This window comes from Pithys albifrons, chromosome 2 (assembly GCF_047495875.1).
Source record: "Pithys albifrons albifrons isolate INPA30051 chromosome 2, PitAlb_v1, whole genome shotgun sequence".
In the NCBI taxonomy this organism is placed as follows: Eukaryota; Metazoa; Chordata; class Aves; order Passeriformes; family Thamnophilidae; genus Pithys; species Pithys albifrons.
This window is the reverse complement of record NC_092459.1, coordinates 107,341,428-107,363,845: the sequence shown is the minus strand read 5'-3', so window position 1 is coordinate 107,363,845 and position 22,418 is coordinate 107,341,428. Positions and strand designations below refer to the sequence as shown.

The following is a 22,418-nucleotide window of genomic DNA, read 5'->3' as shown; positions in this document are numbered from 1 at the left end:
CGCAATGATCCTTGTGGGTCCCTTCCAACTCAGAATAGTCTGTGATTCTGTGAATGTGACTGCCAGAGTGGCTCCTGAATGGTCAGACAGGAAAGTTTCCTTAGGCAGCTGTCTGCAAACTGAAAAAAAGGTGAGGCTGAAGATGAGAGAATGAAACTGTAGATTTGTAAGTGACAGAGGAAGGTTGAACCTGCTCCCCTGACCATGCTCCAGCTAGGGGGAAGAGTTCCTTACACAAATGGGAAAATGGTTGCAGAAGGGCTGTAGAGGGATGATTTAAGTGACTAACAGTTGGCATGATTTGTCATGTTTTTGTCAGTCCCAGTAGATCTCTTCTGTTTAATAACAAACAGAATCTCTGCTGTGATCACCACTGGGCTTGAAAACTGAAAAAAATTTGTCCCATTTAGTCTTATTTTAGTCTGATACGACATACAAGTGCAGCAAGTGGCAGTTGTCCCACTTACACTAGTTTTTATTATGAAGGGTCTTGGTAATATGAAGTCTATATGGCAAATCTATGGCATGAATTTTCCCAGCAAAATATCCTGTCTTCCAGAATTTGAATCAAATTATCAGATCTCTAATCAGGAACTTATTGTTATGTTTCTAACCTCTTAATAGCTTTTGAACAAGTTTATGTAATCCTTGATAATTATGGTGACTGCAATAAAACGTGTTGAATGGGTAAGATGAGCACTATTTTCTCTGGAATGGAGGTTTAAAATGATTGATCTCAGGCTGTGGGCCTTTTCATAACCTAATATAATAGGTTGTAACAAGACTGTTGAGCAAATAGATGTTATCAGTTTGCTGTATGCCTGAGTTGTTTTTTCAAGATAAAATACTGTTCTCCAAAGAAGGTCACTGTTGACCTCAGCTGTGAAAAGTGACTTGGAGTGGCCACATTTGATGAAAGATGAATAACAGGCTCCTGACAAAAGCACTCTTCAGAGAGAAGGGAGAGGACTTGCCTGAGAGGGACATTTTGAATTACCTGAAATTCATTTACACACTCTGGTCCAGGATCAGGTGATGTAAACATACCCCTGTATGGTGTTTTCCGGTGGTATCAGGTGTAGATTGAGTCTGATATTGTAAGTATAACCTCTTCTTAGTTTTTGCTTTTATTCATATATATTTGTTTAGCCTACCAGCAGACTACTCAGACTTTGCAATCTATGCTGATTTTGCAGGTACATAAGCTGCAGTTAAATGGTTATTGTAAGCAAACCGTAATATTTGCCTGTTACATTAGTAGAGATTAAGCTGGTTATGATATTACAAGGATTCCCTCATGTTGGATTTAATGTTCTGCTTGTTTTGAAACTTAACGCAACTCTGTCACTGAGATTGGTGGAAGGTAATACACTTTCCTCTCAAATTCTCCTTCTCCCCATTTTTTTCCCTTTACTGCCAAGATGTATTTGGAGAGGATTAGGATCACATAAAATGCTAGTAGTGTAGGCATACTTATTTGGTGTGCATTCCTAATGATTTGTTGCCATAATTAGCTGTGCTGTTTCTCCCTGTAGATAGATTGCTTTGGCACAAAAATTACTGATGTGTCTAACTTCTCTGTAATGCATGTGAGTACAGTCTCTGGCAGTATGTTATTGTATGTTTGGGGGTTTTGTTTGTTTTCCTCAGGTTCTAAGTTGTTGCTTTCACTGTGCAGGCAATAATATATTCAGTTGGCTCTGCAACTGGCTAACAATATTAATGCTGTCAAGGTGCATCTGTTATTCAATATATTTTATGTAGGTCTGTTCAGTGCAGCCTCATGTTAGCCGAGAATCTGGACCTGTCTGTCTTGATTGCAGCTTTTTTTTTTTGTTTTTACTGTATCACTCCTTAGTGGTCATAGACCTTTCAAAGATGAAAAACAGTCCCAGCATCTTGCAACCTCACCTTTAGGTGTTCTGTTTTTTACAGAAATGAAATGCTGTTAATAACAAGCCCAGAATTTCTAAGGCTGATTGCCCTTGCATGCCTATGAGAAGAAGACTTGAGCCTGCCCTCTAAGCATGGTCCGCTACAGCAGGGGCAGACAATGAAGGAAAATAGGTGTCTTCAAGGAACAATTCAGAACCTTACAAGCTCCTGTTGTCACATCTACCCCAACAGTGTATGAATTGTTTTTCATTGCTGTTTCAAGTTCAGCAGGAGGTATGGTATATTGCAGGGCTGAGGGGCTGTTAGTCCAGTGTGTTTTTTTAATCCATTTCTTTCTTGTACTGTCGTATGTATTCTTACCCTAATGACAGAATGCTAGTGCATGGTACAACTTACTTATACAAGGATTTGAGGTGGGTTTTTGTTTGCTTCAAAGTGAACAATTTCATCTTTTACTGTTGGTCTTGTGTGCTGGAAGCAGATGACACTGGAAAAACAGTGAGGAACACTGAGTGCATGCAGTTAATGCTGCCATTAACTAAGCCCCAGTGCTGCTGAGCGGTGGCATTTGGAAACTCCAATGATTTTTTTTCCTTACTTCTAAGCACTCTCAATCCTACTGTTCTCATCTTATTCCCCACCCCATCTGTTTCACCACCCCATCTGTCAGTAAAGTTCATGTTGGGAACAGTTAAATCATGTTTAAATTCTATTTACAACTATTTTTGTTGTTCTTGCATGCAGGTACTGGGCTAGGAGATTGATCTGATTTCTAGACTGCAGTTTACTGGGGTTGCTTTTGGGTTTGCAGATGTCCAGCTTTGTCTCAACCAAAAAAGCTGTTGTTTTCATCCACTTTCTACACCATTGGGATCCGCTCTTAAGGCAGATCATGCTCATAAGGTGGTTATGGTGGGTCATGGGTTACAGCAGTCTAAATAAACTTCACTTTTTCTGATTGTTCGAATTTGTAGACTTCCAGAGGTATGGATGTGTCCTGAAATAAAGTGAGATATTGTAATTCCTCCACAGTGAGGATTATTCAGGACCAGGTGGTGAGAGATGGACGTCCATAGATTTGTTCTGCTGTTTATTAACCACTTTACATCTGATGAGTTTTCAACTTGATGTTTGTGTGAGTTTGTCTGTATTTTGAGCACTCCTACCACAGTATACTGAGACTGAAGTATGGTAACATAGGAAAGATCCCATGTATTCATTAGGAATTTCCACAGGGCATGGTTGTTATTTATAAGCTTAATTTTACGAGTGTTGTAATCCTGTAAAATTAGGAAATACTTTTTCCAATAAAGCTGTTCAAAATTTTGCTTGCATGAAAGAAAACCTTGTAAGATAGGTAATTGGGTTAGGTATATGAAGCTTTTAGCGTTGATTCTTTGAGTCATACCACAGGTTCATCTAGGCCAGTATCCCAACCTAAGCTGGCCAAGAATAGATATCTAAGATAGAAAATAAGAGCAGGGAAGGCAGATAAAATGGCTCCTCAGAATACTCTTGCCACATTCAGTGAGCTGGTGAACACGATTTTCTGGATTTTTTTATTGTAAGGGCCAAGACTAAATTTATAAAACTATAAAGATTCTCCATAATTGGCTCAAAGAAATAGCAGTATGCAAGAGCTGATTTCACACTTCATGCTGAGGTTGGCCAAGAGACAGGATTTGGTCCTACTGTTGTCAGTGTTTCTTCCTCACAGCTGCTTTCATTTCTGCTTCACTTGCTACTTCTAGGAAGTCAGTTTTACAGTGTCTTACGGTTGCTCAACTCTCTTACTTGTCTTCATGTGACCAGGGTACAAAATTTCCCATAGGAAAAGGCAATCTGAAAGTTTTTGTTTTCACAGTCACTGTATTTTAAATTATGTCTCTTTACATTCAGTGATTGATACATTTTAAAAGGTGGGAAGAGTAATGCAGATATGTCAAAGTTCCTATGTTTGGTCACCATTTGAATCAGAAACAGCTTTCCTGAATTTGAAGATACAATCCTTCCATCTCTCTTCTACTTCCCTGTAGCACCACATAGCATTAAACATGCAGAAGTGATGTTGTCTGCCATGTATCGAGGAAGAGAGGTAGTGCCTTATCATTCCCCCACTGACCATCCCTTGCCACTTCCTTTCTACTAGCAAATTCATCTCTAGCATAGAGCTACAGGCTCTGATGCTGTTTGAACAATATTGACACTGTATTTTTTTGATTTGAAAGGCATTACAATAATGCCTAAATTAAAAGCAGAATTTAAATATGCTGATGGTTTCACAGAATTGTCAAGATCCATTCTTAGTAAAAGATCCAGCCTACATCTTAAGCCAGTAAAATGTCTTCAGAATATCTTTTATTAGACCTTTTCCAATTAATTTACTTCCAGAAAAGCAGGGTGAATGTGTTTCAGAAAGCCTACACTTAAAAATTTTTTTGTTATTTATCTTTTACAAAAATGTCTATCTGGACCTCCATATAAAAGCAGAAAAAAGGGGCATGAGGTACAAGACAAACACCATAGGAACAAGTTATCTCTCTGTATTTTAATTTGATTACCTTTACCTTTAGTACTGTGTGTATGCTAATTTGTACATTGCTGTGAAGCCTTTTCTAAGAATCTCCATCTTCTATGCTTGGCTGTTCATTACAGTGATGTATCTGTAATCCTGACTCTGTAAAGACCTTCTACCATATTCAGATGCTTTTAGTCTTATTGAATGCAATACCTGGCAAACCTTTCCAGATTGTGTTGAATGCCATCCAATAAGAAACATAAAAACTGCTTATGTAGCAGCTGCTCTGTTAAAGCAGGAGCTTTTTGCCTGGTAACAATAACAGCCCTTGCAGCATTTGGGTATAAGATTCTCTATGCGTTGTTGACAGTCAGGCCCAAGAGCACTGGACTCCTGCATGGTGTAGCTAATAACTGCCACCATTTTAGTTTGTGCTCCTGACTTGAAGCATGGTTGTGTCTGGCAAGTTAGGCATGGAGTGAGCTCGGGTGTTTGTAAGGTGTTTGCTTTCTTTCCTAAGAGACTGGTTCTCATTTAGTCATATACAAAACCTGTAGAAATGTAGCATGTACTTATATTTTGACTGCTAATAATTTTGTCATTTTTTCCCTCTGCCCCTTCTTTCTCCAGATAAATGGCTCATTTAAATTGGGAGCTACTAAAATACTCTCTGGCTGGCAAATGCAGTGCCTAGCAGCAGTCATCAAGGACGAACCAAACATGAGTGGTGGAGGGGAACAGGTCGACATTCTTCCGGCCAATTATGTGGTCAAAGATCGTTGGAAAGTGGTGAGTAGCTCCAGCTTTGTGCTTCCTTTAAAGGCTGAAACAGACCTCCTCCTCCTGTAGTAGTACAGTAACTTGTCTACTTAATCCTGGACTCTGGCAAGCAACAGCAGAGTGGTATGGTTTGATATGTTAGCAAGATACTGCAAGAAGGTGATGGTTTTTAGACTGTCTGGTATTTTTGGAAGGCTAAACCTGCCAAGAATTTTCAGGTAGTATTGAACTCTTGCAGCAGAATGAGTAATTTTTTAGTAAGAAACTTAGATTTTTAGTTACTGTGCCAAAGAATACTGCAGACATGCCTATAAACAAATTGCATTAAAATAAAATAATGTAAACCCAAATGTTTAGTGTTCAAATGTCAGCTCATTCAAAAGTCAGAAATTCTATGATTAACTAGTTGGTACAATATGTGTGAATTTATTTGGATACTTTTTGAAATGATATCACATTATTAAGAGTCTTAGTTCTTCATGGGAAAACTATCTAACCCACTGTGAAAGCTGGATGGGCTTTGTTTTTAAGATGCTGAAAAAAATTATTTAAATCCCATGTGTGCCATTGTCTCAATTTTTAACTCAGAATACCAGCACTGTCTGAATCCTTAAACTCACAACAGAAGTCTTGCTAGCTTGAACTACAAGTGATTTGTAGTAGTAGCACTAGGTCATTGTCTGTGCTGACTAGGTGTGGTACAGTGACCCTGCGAGTTTTACAGTGGAAAAGCAAAGGACTTAAAAAATTCATGACTCTGAATTTATTTCAGTTCCAGGCTGTGAACAGGTTATTTTCAACAGCCTACTTCAAACAATACTTTATCCTTCCATTAGACTTGACTTGTGCCTGTATCTCTGTTGACCTGGACAGTTCAAGCTTGCTCTGTTCTTGTTGCTCTCCCTTTTCTTTCTTCTCTTCACTTTGCTCCTGCTTTCTCCACAGCTTACGCTTTCTTGTCTGGCTTACCCCTGAACAGCCTATTTAAGCAATTCAAGCTGCTCTTCATTCTCCTTGCTTTTAGAGAGTGAATGGAGAATCTCAATTTTCTCTGTGATTAGAGACCACAATGGAGACAACCTCTATCCCCCTCCCAAAACTTTCTGGCACAGCTGAAGGAAAGTGTTGCTGTACTCTTGCAGCTCTGAGCTGGAGGACATATACTTGTTTTGGAAGGATAATACATGTGCAGGTGAACTGACATATAGAACTTGAAATATGCTCTGTTGTTCTGGTTTGACCACTTTGCCAAAGTGCCAAGTATAAACCAAAGACAAAGCTCCCTCCCCCCTGTCAAGGAAAGGGAGGAAAAATAACTGGACACTTGAACTTAACTAGTTATATATTTACGCAAAAAAGGGAAAATTAAAAGTAGACTACAATATAACACACCCACAAAAGTTAGAAATTACAAACAATAACTTCCTACTCCCCACAGAACACAAATCCCACCATTCTAGCTACAAATCACCCAAGAGAACTCAATCCCCTGAGAGATAGACCCAAGCAGAGAGAAAGGCTAAGAATAAACATTTTGTTGTCCTAAGATATCATAGTAGCAAGCAGCAGTGGGGCCTGGTCCAAGAAAACAACACATTACATCCTTCCCAGATGAGCAGCTGTGAAGGAACTGAACTAAACTCCTCCTACACCTGCTTTTATATTTGAGAAGACATCGGAATATGGTATGGAATATGGCCAGTAGAACTCAGCTGTCAACTGGCCTGACCCAGCTCAAGTCAGCTGATAATCTAAGGCCCACCCTGAAAACTACAGCCTGAATTTAGGCCTAGCTAGACCCATAACATCTGTGCTTACCAGTGTCTCAGAATATACAAGTTGCAGCTTTACCCTAGCTAGCTTTGGCTTTTACCGTTCCCTATTCATCAAACTTAGAGTTTCTCCTTCGTAGGCAGGAGTGCTAAAACTTCTGTAAATGATGGAATTATTTTTGAAACATGGTCTAAACAAAGAAACTTTGTCCTTGGAAACAGCAGAACTCTGAAAAGCACCAAAAACTTCAAATACACTCTAAAATATGCTCAGTTATACTCACTGGGGAGCATTTCACAATAATTTTAAAGTTGGTAGAGCCACTAAATGTGAGTGGGGTTTAGTGCTTCACTGTTGCATTAATCTGTGACAGAGGACTTCTAGAAGCTCTACTCACCAGCTCTGCCTCAGAAAAGACAAAAATGTGCAGCTGTATTGGCAAAAACTACCTCAGACTAGAGGAACAGACTTTTGTGTTTTATAATATTGGCTCACAGTAGCCTTCAATACTGCAGTGAGGCTATTGACCCACTTGAAGGCTTTTAGAAATGACATGCCTTGCTAAAGGCTGTAAATAGCAATGAGAAAATCTTATTCCCAGCTCTGAGTAGACCTGGGAATTTGGCCTTGTGCTAGCTGAGTTGAGCATTGTCAGCTTTCACTGAACAGTCGTTTCCCCCCACCAAAGAAGTGCAAGGCCTTTTGGGCAGGCCTTCTGTGCTCTCCCCTTGCTGTGCTTGATGTTGGTGTGGGACCAGTCAGAACCACAAGCTGTGTGGGGCACAGAGTAATCTGGAAAACTATGAAAATAGCTGTGTTGGCTCAAGGAAATGGATAGCATAGGATCAAGTGACAGAGGAAAAAGTTAAAGTGAGCATATAGTTGTAACATTACTATTAGCATTTTTTCCTTTATCATAGACCTTTCTAAGTCTAACTCAAAGCATGCAAGCTGTATGGCCCAAGGTTTGCTGTGGATGATGGATCCTGCTCAGGCAGGTGTGTGACATATTTATGTAATGGTATAGTGCAGCTGCTAGAAGGTTTTTTGTGTAATTTGTCCTCTCATTGTGACTGTCTCTGACAGGGCATCTTCTTGAACCTTGTAGCTCTTAGTGCTGACATACATCCTGTATTGAGCCAATTTCTAATTTTAGATTGGTCTTATGTATTCCGTGAATTCCTTTCCTCCTCTCTTCCTGTATGCTGATTGACAAAGCTTTGACAAATGAAGATGTTAGTTCTCTGCAGTTAGCCTGTTGGTAGTTAATTTTCCTGTCACTTGAAGTCAGTAAAGTTTGGCTGTCTGACAGCAGTAATATTTTTCTTCTTATTTATGAAGATGCGGACAGGGAGTACTTACGTTTTTTATCAAAACTTTTGGATTTAGAAGTATTCTTTTGAGTCATCATTCTTTCCTTGCAGATATTTTTGATGCTTTGACTGGACAAAATCTAGGCAGTACTGGAACCACATGACTCTTGCTGAGACCCCAGAGGGTAACTTGATCCTCGTATGCTCTGGATGATGTGAACAGCTTTGTTCAGAGGAGGGAACAAAGACAAACGTAACTTGTACTTACTTAGAACTAGGTATCAATGTTAAAGCTGAATTGATGTATCTCTTTGTTTCATCTAGATGCTTTTTGTTGGGGATTCACAACTGACACTTATTAGCAAGACAAAGTTGGCACCTTCTGCACTGAGCTTTGAATATAAGTGTTGACTCATGTACATACATATGTTCTTTTGCTAGGTGCAATCCATGCTTCCTTTTCTTTCAGGTTTCTGAGGTTATTGAACTGAAGCTCACCTGTTTATTTTGGAAACCTTGATGGAAGTCCCACATGCTTTTGTGGATTCTTTACCTTGTCTGGCTCACAAGGGCCATGTATGATTCCAAGAGGGAGCTTGGGAGAAGGAAGGTTGTCAGTCTTGGAGCCTGTTCTGGTCTCACTCTAAATTGCTTTAAGTGGGCTTTGACAAGTTTTCTATGATTTAGAATGTGATTGGTTGGCTTCTTGATTGGCTTCTCAGTTCATACCTGTTATACATGAGTCATTTTCCCTTGAGATCAGAATATTCCCTTGAGATGAGATCCAGTCATCTTGAGCAAGCTGAGTAAACTCTTGAGAGTTTGATGAATGTAGGTCAACTCGACTCTTGCACACCTGTCAAGTCAGATGAGGCCTACTAGCCATCTCTGGGTCAAGGAGCCCATTGATTTGGGCTGCAGGGATTGCAGGCTTGACAATACAAGTGCTCCTAAAAGGCAGTCACAGTAGTCACTGTATGACCTTGTCAAACATTTGAAGCTTATGGATGACAGCCTTGACCCTGGCTGAGTTCACTATAGACTGCTGACTTTTTATTTGGTCCTTTGTTCTGGATTAAGAGCACAAGTTTTTGTTTGTTGACTCTGCCACCAATCCTGAGACTGAACCACTCTTGCCTTGGTCCTGGAGTACTATCCTGGAAGGGTCTTGTCTTTATATGATACCCTTGGAAGGCAAACTTTGTTTAGAGCAGTGGTGTCATATATGCTTCTGGAATAAAAAATTAAATTTGTATTTCAAGGCTATTTTTGGTTGGGGCTGTGTGTGGCCCTGGTTTTTTGAACTGTCTTTGTGAGAATACTGATTTCTGCTTAGTGAGAAGGCTGTGCGGTGGTGTTGTTTTGGGGTTTTTTATAGGCTCTGGAGGATTGTACTACTAGAGTCTTTTTCAGGATAAATGCAAAATATTTCAGAATATTTAAAGGAGACTTCAAAGGGAGACATCTCTGTCCTGTGTAGATACTGAATGTCTATGTACAAGTACAAACCTGTGTTTGACCAGATGAACTATTCACTTGACTCCACAGCTGTAATGGAAATATGGACACCCAGCTCATGCACAGGGACTTGTGCATTTAGGTAGAATGAATCCTGCTGGTGTTGTCAGCCTGTATCCCAGTATTAACAGTAAATGGGCAGGTGGAAGGTAGGAAACAGGATAAGAATAGAGTATTCCTGGGGCAGTGAGGCTTAGCATGGGCTGATGACTCGTGATTACAACATAGGACATCCTAGTTGGATGTTTCATGCCCTTTCTTGACTTTGTCATTTCATTATTAGTTTTGGGGTTTTTGAGTGGTATATAGCCATCTCGGTGTTCAGCAGAAGGCTGTGCTGTGTTCACCTCAGACAGTGAGTTCCCACAGAATACCTAAGCAATTAGGAAATGCATGTGTCATGAGCCCCTGACTTCAGTCAAGACCTTGAGTTGCAACAAAGTAAAGGAAATAGCTGCTGATGGCCTCTGGATGTTACTGAAAAATCAAGAAGGGTGTCTGTGGTGGTAATGTTGAATACTGCCATCCGGTGTACTGGGAAATGTATGCCAGAGAATAATTTCTATGAGAGGGTTAGAACGGATGCAAGCAAGCAAAGGCAGCTTTGACAGCATTCCATTGGTTGGAATGTGTGTATAAAATCAGTTTTCTGATTCAGCAGAAGTTTCGATCTTGATCTCATGTCATCTCGCATTTGTTTCTCTATAAACTTTTATTTGTCTTCCAATTTTGCTCTTTTCCCAGGTGTGCAGTCTCGATATTGTACTTCCTGAACCTGCCTCTCTGATGCACAAGTTCTTTTGCTTGTTCTGAGGTAGTAGTCCTAGTTTGTCATTAGTTTTTCCAGGCTCCTGAGCATTATTTTATTCTTGAAATGAATGACTTCTAACTCAGTGAGAGCCACTAGCAGCAAGGTGTTCAATATTTTCATTGTATGTGACTGGACCTTCCTACAGATCCTAATATTACTGTGTTGTTCCATTTTTATTGTAGTACCTTTGCATTTTGACAACTGTGTTGGACATTGAAGCTGTCCCTTTTAGAGCCAATGAATGGAAAAGGATAATTATGTGTGTCTGTGCTGGCTCAGCAATTTTTCTCCCCACATCCATTTCTTGAATTAATGTACCCAGTGAAATGTTTGGGTAGCCTGTATTTCTCCTCCATCCCAGCTATGCTGTACTATATTTATTACTGTTGACTTTTGCCATATTGCAACTGAGAGTTTTTAAATCTTCCTCAAAGTCCTTCCAGATTCCAACTAAACTTTTTGCCTTCTTTAGCTTTTCACTGTCCCTTTGCCTTTCTCTTCTATGTCATTAATACATCAGGCAACAGGAGAGCTTGTGTACTGAATCCCAAGGTATTAGCTGGCATATTGTTGTTATGCCAAATGTGGCATTGTTTTGCTAGAAAGGTTTTAATAGCCAGCTCACTTAATGTGAACTTCCAAGTAGAAACGGGGCTGTACTATAATTATTTATAAACAATATGTGGTGATCTAGTTACTGAGCTGTTTACTGTATGAATATGCCTGTTTAGCCTGTTGGAAGGTTGTGAGAAAAAATGTGTAAAAGAAGAATGGCTCTGGATAGCAGCTTTTGTAGGATTAAAAAGAAATAGCTTCAGAGACAACAGTCAGGCTCTTAATAAGGAAAAGACTACATTCTTCATGCAGAACTGGTTTTCTTGACCTGTGATCCAGAAAAGCAAATGATTTTGGGTCACCTTAGGAAGAAAAAAACCTGCCCTTGGTAGGTTTTGCCCTTTATTCAGCAAACTGGACAGATGCATAGGACAGACCCTCTGTGGTGCAGAAGTGTATCATCTAAACCTCATTAAACGATCCATGTTTTGACTGTCTGACTGAAACTTCTTTTTCTCTTTAAGTATTATTGCTGCCACTGAAAAGAAGCAGCACTCAGGGCTTCCAGAGCAGTTAACAGAGGGAACACAAAGTGCTGCAGGGAAGGGTTGCAACTAGGTTCAATCAATGAATGTTAAGCAGATCAAGGGAGCCCTGATCTATATTGGCTATAAACCTGAATTTCTTCCTGGACAGCACGGTATGCTTTAAATATATCCAAAATACTCTTCCTGGCATAGACATTGACACTTGCAACACATTAGGAGTCTGTCTAATCCGTGCTTATATATAAATGTATGTACATATGCTGTCAAGTTGCAGCAGAAGGAGGATCAAGGAATCACCTTCCAGGAAAGGCAGAGAATCCCAACTTGCTCTCTGAGTGGGAGGCTACTCTAGAACAGGCAGATGATGTATTTCTAGTAGGTACATATCCAATATGCTGAAACTTAGACATCTTTGGCTTTGAGTTTATGTCAACTGAAGTAGTGGTATACTATTGTGAAACAGTCTTTAATTTTCATCAGAGATACAAAAAGCATAATTTTGTTGACCTTCAAACTAAAAATTAAAAAATAGAGAAGGAGAATGAGAAACAATGAAGCTGTACAGATGGCTTGTATGCAACTGTTTTGAGATAAAGCAGTTGATAGTTCTCTGAAATGTGACACTGAAGTAACTTCACTAGCTGAGCAGGTCAGTCTTGTCAAATATTCCAGTGGATGTTTTGTTCTGTGTTTTCAAATTCTTTGAATGAGATGTAAACTTCATTTAACTTATTGCTTAGTTCCAGCTACAATAGTTAGGTTTTCCTGCAGAAACATATTTGTTGAGAGACAATGACAGTTCTATCTACCATGGTCTGAATAGTGGTTCTGCTGCCTCCTTGAAGTGTCTTTCCTTGAATTTTGGCAAGAATATTACAGCAATAATAGGCATTATCATTTGCTTTCAAAAGTAGCACATGTCATTACTTGCTAGGCTTGTTCTTTGTTGTTACAGCAAAGAATTTATACATAGCACAGTCAAGTGGATAGCTGGACTTCTGCCTAGCTGTGCAGTGAAGGGATTCAGGCGCAGTACAGACTGGGAGCTGAGCTCGTTCTCCCTACACAGTTAAGAAGCTAGTGGCTGGCTTTGTGAGAACCAATTTAATGTTCTCTGTTGTGTACCTTGTATCAAACCAGTTTGTACTTTTCTAGTTGAAGAAGATTGGTGGTGGTGGCTTTGGGGAGATCTATGAGGCGATGGATTTGCTGACCCGTGAGAATGTGGCCTTGAAGGTAGAATCAGCCCAGCAGCCCAAGCAAGTTCTCAAGATGGAAGTGGCTGTCCTGAAAAAGCTGCAAGGTAAGGCAGAAAGCCCTTTGGAAGCACTAAAAGTCATTGTGCATGTTAATTTTCTCTTCAGCTTTCATCTACATGTGATGTTAAGTCATTCAGCAACTCCAGTGAGTTCCAACAACAGGAACTACTTTTGTCTGCCAGGCTCTAAGAACAATGAGGAGACTTAAAGTCAACTATTGGTACACTGGTCTGTGCAATCCAGTAATACTGTTTAAAAAATAGGAAATAGAGGAAGCAGCATCTGACTAAGAAGGGAGGTTAGCTGATTGCCTCCCAGAGGACCAGGAGCACTATAAGCATGATGGAGTCTCCATGAAATGGTTGACTAGTAGATGAATACAAAAAGTGGATAACACAAGGTATACTGAAACTGACAATGGCAATTACCTAATTTTTCATGTACCTCACTGTCCTGAGGGCAAAGTGTAAAGTGATGTATCTATTCTTAATTTTCCCTAACACAGCTTTATATTTGTTTGGATGTGGAAGTCAGCCTTGGGACCATCAATTTCTGTAGCTGAACCTGGAAAAGCTTATAAGCAGATTTCAAACTGACTGGGAAGCAGCAAAATGGGAACCTTCCTTGGCTCATATCCAGCCTTCCTGCCATTGAAGATACAACACTAAAGATGGACTTGCTTTCTTTTAGAGTGCTGTTTTCTGTTTGCTGAAATGAAACTATAATAAATAAGGCTAAAAGTTAAAACTTCATTTGCTCTTCTTTAAAGTCTAGGGTGAAAGAAACCAGCCAGTATCCCAAGGGCTTTTGCAATTGTGTTGAGAAAAATTTTAACACCAAAGGGTGCCAGGGAGCTGTCTTGCTGCAGTTGTTGCTGGTTGAAGGAACAGTGAGGGGTCTTCTGCTAAAAACTCATTGCTATGAGAGGATGTAAAGAAGGAATTTTCCAATCTGCCTTTGAAGAACCGAGAACAGCTGTTTGCTGAAGTGCACTGTGCATGAATTTCCTTATTAAGGCAAGGCCATCTATTGACAGGTACAGTTCCTGTGTTCTAGTATAATATGACTTTGAAGGAATGTTCCTTTTTTGCAGGATTCTCACTTGGGCTGGGGAAACCCCTTCTGTTGCAGCAGTGTGTAGGATCCTTATCAACAGGGCTCATGGTTCAGAGTTAGTGTTGTGGCCCTGTGTTTATACCTCTGCCTTTGTACAAAATCTCCAGAGTTATGATTGAATTAGAGAGTGAGACTGTTGCAGGTCTTGTGAGATGGGTTACTCAACGTTTGTGACAGATCACCTCTAGGGAAAAGCCACTGAATTATTTTTGAAGGTCAAATACTTTTCCACATTTCAGATCTTCTAAGAGAAGGATTGATAGGCCTCTTTAACTGAGCTGTGTAAAGGAGAAATCAGCCCAGCTCATTAGAGGAATCTTACTGTTGATCTATGAAAGGCCTGAATACACAAGCTCCTAGAGAAGAGCAGAGCAGGTATTTGAGGTCTGAAAACAGTGCAGTGAGGGCAAGCAAGGCAGCAATTCAGATTTTTTATTTGGTTGTATACTTGGAACTGCTCTGAATTGAGTTGAGGGTATGACTGTGTAGAATGATGGATATTGCAGTACCAAGAGACAATGCTATCATGCTGGCTAGTGTCCAGGGCAGAGAATGCTTGAAAAGTGTGACCTGAAATCACCCAGTCAAGACTAGCATCAGAAAATATGCAAGGCGTTCACTAATACATGTGTATTGCCATCAGTGTTTATTTCTGGAAAATAGTTGAGAATACCAAATGCTTGAAAAAACACCTCCATGTGTTCACAGCATGATGCTGATAACTGGAAGAGGGAGTGGTGGTATGTGGAATTAGGACAAGTCCCTTGGCAAAGCAGTTAGTAAATATTAAAGGACAGAAAAGACCAAGGAAGCAGATTTGGCTATGCATCAACTATCCTGCATTTTTTAAGAATGACACATTACTTCAACCATATTTTTACAAATTAAACTGTTCTGTGAAGAATTTAGCTTTTTTGGGTTCAAGGTTAATCCCCAAATGCTTTACTGAAATAAATGATGAAGTTAAAATAAAATAGTAGGTTGAAAGTGTTGGGAATTGTGTATTGTGTATGTTTTCACTGTGAGTGTTGCGAAGAGGTGAGAAACATTTCAGAAAGGGCAATGCTGCCTTTATGCAACAGTTGGTGGATGGAGGAAGTTGGTGGTATTACCATAGGTGATATAACCAAATCATGGGTTTCTAGATAAAAAGCAAGGCAACAGTGTTGTCTAAAATTCCTCTGTATTTTCTGGTATAATTGAACATTGCAGTCCCTCTTAAATAGTACACCTTTATTCTTTTCTACTTAGGTGTCACAGCAACCTTAAAGGACTGAAAGAGCTGCTCCTCTTTTCGAGCTTGTTATCAGAGTCTTACAAGTTGCTAGGGCTTGGCAGAGTTTGGGATAGAGAGGATTGGCCATTAGCTCATACTGCACACCCACCTCAGGACATTGTTTTTACCTCTCAGTGCAGTAGCTCCTGATCAGTGTGGACTTCAGCCTGTTGCCAACAGTTAGGCTTTCTGGGACTCTTTGTGGAATAGGCACATAAGGAACACAGCTGCAGGTAGGTCCCTCATAATGTCCTATGTGCACTAGCAGTCCACACAGAACAACGGGGAAACTAATCAGATGATTACTCTTCTAGGGAATCTCTACACCTTCTAATAAATACTGTGTGTAGTTTTCTGCTCTGAGGGTAGTCAAATGCTGGCACAGGTTACCTAGAGAGATGGTTATGTCTCTGTCCTTGGAGGTAGTGAAAACCCAACTGGATGTGGCCCTGGACGGCATTCTCTACCTGTGTCTACTTGAACAGAGTAGTGGGCTAGATGATCTCAAGTGGTTCCTTCCAATACAAGTGATTCTCAGATACTTGTACTTGGCTGTGTAAGATCACTGTCACATCAGTATTTCCTAAATGCTCTGCAGAGTCATTCTGTTCTGCTCATATTTGATTTGATTTTTCTAGCTGTATATTGCTTTTTCTTTATCTGTTTAGATAATAATATAAACATATTAATATCTAAACAAAATTCTTTCTGACTGGCATTGTTAATTGCAAGGATCATAGATCATCTTCTGGCCGAACTTCTGAATCTGTTTACTGTCTTGAATCTGGGAAACATCAACAATGGTGCCTTTTTACACTTTGGGTGAAACACAATTGAGAAGCCAACGTAGAGACTTTCTTGCTCAAGGAGCTGATGAGCTGAAGCTCTCAGTTATCCTGTTGTTGCACCTTTACCTAAGGGGTTTTTAGCAAAATTTTTGTCTTTTTCTTGCCTTTCATGGATGTGCTAGTCAAAATAAAAACTTTTTCATTCCACAAAATTGCTGTAGAATATTTTCCTGTTCAGGCTGGACTTGCAGGGCTCAGGACATTCTGTCTGCTGCTACTCTATCTGGCCAATTCTCATCAGAACACTCTAAGATAGCTTTGGTTTTTTTTCATCCTTGTCAAGCACTGTTTGGCTTACATTGTCTTATTGCTCCTCTCTTCTGAGAGGCCCACGGCACTGTTGAACCAAAGCTGTTTTGCTGGTTATGTTGGTAAGGTTGTTTGGGGAACAGGTGCATTCCTTTTGGTATCATTAGGAATGTTGACCTCAGTATGACAATGTGTACAACTGTCCTTGCTGCTGAAGGAGGCCTGCACCCTCCATAGCACCTGATTTTACTGGTATCCTCATTTGCCTCATCCCGTCCCAAACAGATGGGATCACTTGTGATTCCAGGCCCGTTCCATGAAAATGAATCTTTCTTTCCAAATCCTCACCTTGTGATGACATTAAGGCAACTACAGCTGTACTCGTTTAAAGGTAAACCAGCAGGAGAAATGAACCCAACACAAAAGAGATTACAAGTCAGAGTTAAAATATAATAAAAAGATTACAATAAATACAATGATACAGAAAAAAAAGGGGTTTAACCCACAAAATCTAGATGTATATAACCCAGCACCCTGGGGCAGAAATGATGTTCATAACCCCCTGTGCTAGGCTCCACGTGGTCCCATGGAGTCCAAAGTAAAAGGAAAGGAACACCATCTGGTGAGGATGATGGTCACAGTCTGGTCGAGAGTGGTGGTCACAGTCCTGTTGAGGTTCTAATCCTCCTCTGGATCTGACAAGTGACCCCCAAAGTCCCCAAACCCCAAGATTATATATAGGCTCAGGTTCAGGTGGGAATGCCCACTACCTCCCCTCCACTGAGGGCAGGGAGTTTCATAATGGCTGATTTAACTCTGTGAGTCATGGGATGTTTTTGGACTTGTTGATGGCCCATTAGCAGACATGACCCCTCAGGCTGGGTGAGAAGGTGCTAATGACCCACACACACACGCCCACACCCCACCCCACCCCACCCCCACCCCGGGGGTGTTATTACACCTGAGTCATAGGTGTGAAGACCCTCTTTCACAGGGGTCTGTAAGACCCTCTTGTAATGTCAGGTGTCAGATGTGCCCTGGGCAGCTGTTGCAAATGATCCATTATTAACACATGAGAAATGATGTAGTGGGTGTAGAATACAGGGTTTTGGTTATACCCACACAGTGATAAGCTGGTCCCGGCAGCTCTCACACAGCTTATGACCTTGTACCTCTCTTTTACTTGAGACTGAACCATGTGTTTACCCACTGTGTGCTGTAGATGAAGTCGTTTGCCATTTATCAACACCAGCCTGAGCAATCCTTTTGGCCTAACTACAGGAGTTGCTGGTCACTGCTGTCAGGCATGATTATCTTTGACTTGTCTGTTTTTTCATGGATGGAATATGCATGACTAAGTTTATCTGGAGGATCAGAAAATTTTCCTTACTTGAAAAAGGCTGCTCTGCAGTTCCCAGCTACCATGTGTCATGAAAAGTCCAAGGAGCCACATTAGAGAATAGATTTTTGCAGTCATAAGTTCTTATATACATGCCATATGGAAATTATAGGACTAATTAATGGTGGATAGAAATAAGAAATGTAGTACATGTAGTTGGTAAGTATAGGGATAAAATATCAAAGTAAAAATAGGAAAAAAGAAGATATATTGTGGATTTTACAGTATAAATTTCATGTATTTGGGGGATTTTGCTTTAGATTAGTTTTAGTCTGCCCCCTCTGTCTGAGGGACCATTCTTTTGTTTGGACTCTCCTTTATGATTTGGGGACTATTTGGTGTGCACCTGGAATGGGACTTCTGAGTCTTTGGCTCAGAAAACCTTACATGACCCAAAGCCGCTCTTGGAACACTGACACATGGAAGTTCTGATGATTTAAGGCAGTATGGGGGCTTGCTTTAAAAATTCATTGCTTTTATAAATTAGGACTCTGAGGATCCTGTTCTTTGGAATCACAAGGAGAAAAATTGGGATGGTTTCCTATGATTGAACACGTGGAAGGAAGAGCACTGTCACTTCTAGATGAGCAGATGTTTTTCCATCCTCTCAATGCTTTGCTAACCCTTTGAAATACTGATTTATTTTATTTTCTTTGAAACAGAAATGGACAGAAACATGCCTGCTCTCTGTGACCTTTTTTCCCCTCCCCGGTTTTGCTTTGGAGCAACATGCAGCTGGCAAGGAGCTTCAGTGAAGTACTCTGTGGACTCAGTTTCCCATCTATGACTTATTTGAGGTTTAATCAATATACCATGTCTCTCTTAAAAGGGCTCTGGGATAGTTTTGAGGTGCTTGGCAGGGGATGTCTCTGTCAGTCTGCTTTTCTAGCGGCAACTTTTATTGCAAAAATTGTAAAACAGTATCTCTGGTTAAATCCAGGGGGCTGCTGCAAAGAGGGGTATGGGGAAACTGTCTTATGTGCCAGCCAGGTATTGTGTCCTCTCAAGATTCTCAGCTCAGACTGTGGGAGCCTCAGAAGCAGATGCTTTGAATTCAAAAGTATTTTCCCTGTACTTGCACACTTCTTGATAGGTCTCTTTGAAAGCACTCTGGGGACTTGTAAGACCAGGACAGCACAAAAGGTTCTCACAGAGTGTGCACTTTGTATGTCTTCTGGTCCACAGGCTCTCCAAAATATGGTAGATTTTAATTTAAAATGGCTAGATTATTCTGCTGCTGAGCACTGTTTTCAGTTCATCTGCAGTGGTAATGTTGCCCTGGTGTGAGGCTACAAGGCCCCATATACTTGCTTTTGACCTCACTCAGCAGCCAGATATTACTAAGCTTTCTTCAATGCTAAGCTTTCTTTGTAAATGCCTTCTTTTCAGTGTAACCAATCTCATTGCATAGGGCTCTGATTATTTTTATCCTGCAGTGCAGAGATCTTCTGCATATTGAGTAGCTGTGCAAGATGCAGCCTGGTCACAGGCATTGTGATTTTTGAGTGCCTGATTTTGTTAGAGCAGATAGGGAAGCAAGTCTGTGTTGCTCATTCCCTCTCTATTGCCAGGGACTGGACAGGTAAGTTTTCTAGCAAAATAATGGAAGAAAAAGGATCTTGCTTGTTTCTTCTTATGTGCCAGTCCTAGGGTTTTTTTTCTTTCTTTTGGCATATATGAGATTTTTGTCTTAAAGTGGTGCCTTTAACCCCTATCATTCAGCTTCTATTACTTTTGCAGACACGGTTTATATATTTCTACAGTATTTAGCTAGATTTATGTAACCAAGCTATCTGTAAAGACTGGAAAGGAGAGTAAATTACCCTTGGTGGCCTTTTAGACTATCACAGGATGATAGATTCAGAGATTGATGTAGCTTGAGCCTCTCTACCCAGCACTGCATTTTTCTATGTGGAACAGTGTTTGAACAAACTGGCGTTTGGGCCACATATTTTCTATGCAACCATAGTATCATAGGATGGGGAAAGGTCATAAGATGGATGAAAAAGGATTTAAAACACGCTTTTTGGGGGACTGTGTTGAATTCTTGCTCATGCACTGTTGTGCCTTGACCTATGTAGGATCTATGATCAGTTACTCACCTTAAAGTTGTTAGTCATCTTGGGAAACAACTAGAGGAAATGCGAGGCCAGGCAATTTTACCTTTTACCATTTGATTGCAAGATGATGGCCAGCCTTTTTGGTTTTGTGTCCATTAGTTCATTCATTTATTACAGAAGCACTAGCAAGGTTAACCCAATTGATTAAATCCTAGTCAATTGCTATTGAATAATGTAGTTATTTAAGCCACACTTCCAGCATAGAATTTTTCTTTCATGTTCAAAACTCCTTTGTTCAGTTGAGTTTGACAGGTCCCTGAAGTTAGCTAGTTTGTTTGGCCAGAGATGAAACTTGCTAACTGCAAAGGAAAAGAACTGTATGCGAGTCAGCTCTGCCAAGCTACAGACACCATTTCCAAGTAAAGTTAGTAAAACTCCCATTTCATTTTCTAATCCTTCTGGATCCTGCATTTCTTTACAGTATTTGTACAGAAGTGGATTCAATATCCTTGCAATACAAATGTGTGATAAGCTGACAATGACAGGCAAATAAAGAAGAGAATAGCTGTAAAATGTGCATTACAATGCAGAGAATTGAGAAACAACTGCAGCTTTCCAAATGCCAGTGCAAGTAATTGTAGCTGTCTACCTTTCCACAGCTGTGCATAAAATTGAGACTCCAGCAGTGCGAAATGTTAAAGCAAGTTATGTCACTAAGCACTCGGGCTTTTTCTAGGCCGTTATCTATGGGGTCGAGCTGCTGGATCCCTGTGCCATGGCAGTTATTTTTGACAAGTAATATTCCGTTGATTTTGATGCTTTGTGTATTATCTGAATAAAACAAAACTTGACTTATGATTCTGGAATTAAGCTGCATTTATGATTAGAGATGTCAGAGGTTGCTGCTGGTGTGAGAGGCAGGCCTTAAAAAAAAGTGAATGTGACACACACAGATCCAGAGGAGAATTTAGACTGGCAGTGGAGACCACTGGAGATCTCTAGTACAACTTCCTGCTCCAAGAAGAAAAGAAATAGGTCTGGTTGCTCTGGCCTTTTTTCCACTGAACTTTTGGATAATCTCCAAAGATGGAGTTCCTAAAGGCTCTCTGGGCCCCTGTTCCAGGGTTTGACCATCCTCATGGGAGAAGAAGAAATAACATCTAATGGGAATTTCCCATTTTGCAGCTCATGTCCGGTGCTGCTCTGTGTGCCTCTGTCGTGGGTTAATCCCAGCTGGCAACTAAGTACCTCATAGGTGCTGACTCACTACTTCCCTGCTCAAATGGTATGGGTAGGAGAAGTGGAAAAATGTAAAACCCGTAGGGTGAGATGGGAACAGTTTACTAATTGAAATAATAGCAATAATAGTAGTGATGAAAAAGGAGTTATCAAAGAGTAATATAACCTGAGGAAAACAAGTGATTTACCACCCTCTCACCAATGCCAAGCCCATTCCCAAGCAGCAATCTGTGGCTCCTGGCCAACTCCTCCAAGTTTATATACTGGATATGACATTCTGTGGTATGGAATTATATTTGGCCTGTTCAGGTCAGCTGTCCCATCTGTGCTCCCTCCTGGCTTCTTGTGCAGCAGAGCAGGGACGCTGAAAAGTCATTGATTTAGGATAGGCTAAGCAACACCCAAAACATCCCTCTGTTATCTACATGATTCTTGTCCTAAATACACAACACAGCACTGCACCAGCTGCTAGGAATAAAGTGAACTCTATCCCAGCCGAAACCAGGATAGCTACTGAGAAAAAGTCAGACTCTGTCTTTTCGACATTCTTGTGTTTGGTGGCTCTGAGCAGCAGATATTTTCCCATTCTGTTGCCTTCCTAAAGGCTGAACAAACCCAATCCTCTGATACTTTTTGTTAATGTTACATTCTCCTTTCCCTGCCACCATCCTGGTGGGCACTGCTGAATTTCCGCAGTTATGTCATTGTTGGTCTTGTCCAGGAGAAAATGCAAGAATTCATAAGGTGACAGTAATAAGAGTAACAATTGCACTAAGATTTATGATAATCCATGTAATAGAAGTTAATTCAGTATTTTGGGTGGACTGTGAGAAATGAGACAGATAATGCATGGAGTTGAATCATAAAATTTTAGCATAAAATGAAAAGATGAAATTTTTTAACTCCTTTGTGAAGAAGAGTGGTTACTGTTTTTCTGCAGGTGAAAACACAAAATATGGAGACCAACTTCAAATTGCAACGATAATGTCACATATTTCTTTCCTAGTATTTATTTGATAAGTTTCATTGCTGTATTGGAAATACATGAAGAATATTTCAGAACTTAAATGAGTAGAAGATTGGAATGAATATTGGTGTCCAGCAGTTTGAAATAGATCCATGTGAAAAAATAGATTCAAAGAAGGATCATAATGTCGGGTTTTTAAGTGCTGTGTAATGAAAGTTTTTCATATAATGAAAGTTTTAAAGTATTAAAATGTAGCTTGTAATCATGTGTCTACAAGGTGATGAATATCTGTC

The 22,418-nt window shown here is 40.2% G+C and overlaps 1 protein-coding gene across 1 annotated transcript in view; it reads left to right on the top strand.

The window, feature by feature from the left end:
* TTBK1 (tau tubulin kinase 1) overlaps positions 1 to 22,418 on the top strand; it is a 116,981-nt gene that overhangs the window by 7,373 nt on the left and 87,190 nt on the right. The window contains 2 exon segments of the mRNA XM_071581948.1: positions 5,045 to 5,203; positions 12,868 to 13,015. Coding sequence (XP_071438049.1) covers positions 5,045 to 5,203; positions 12,868 to 13,015 — 307 coding nt within the window.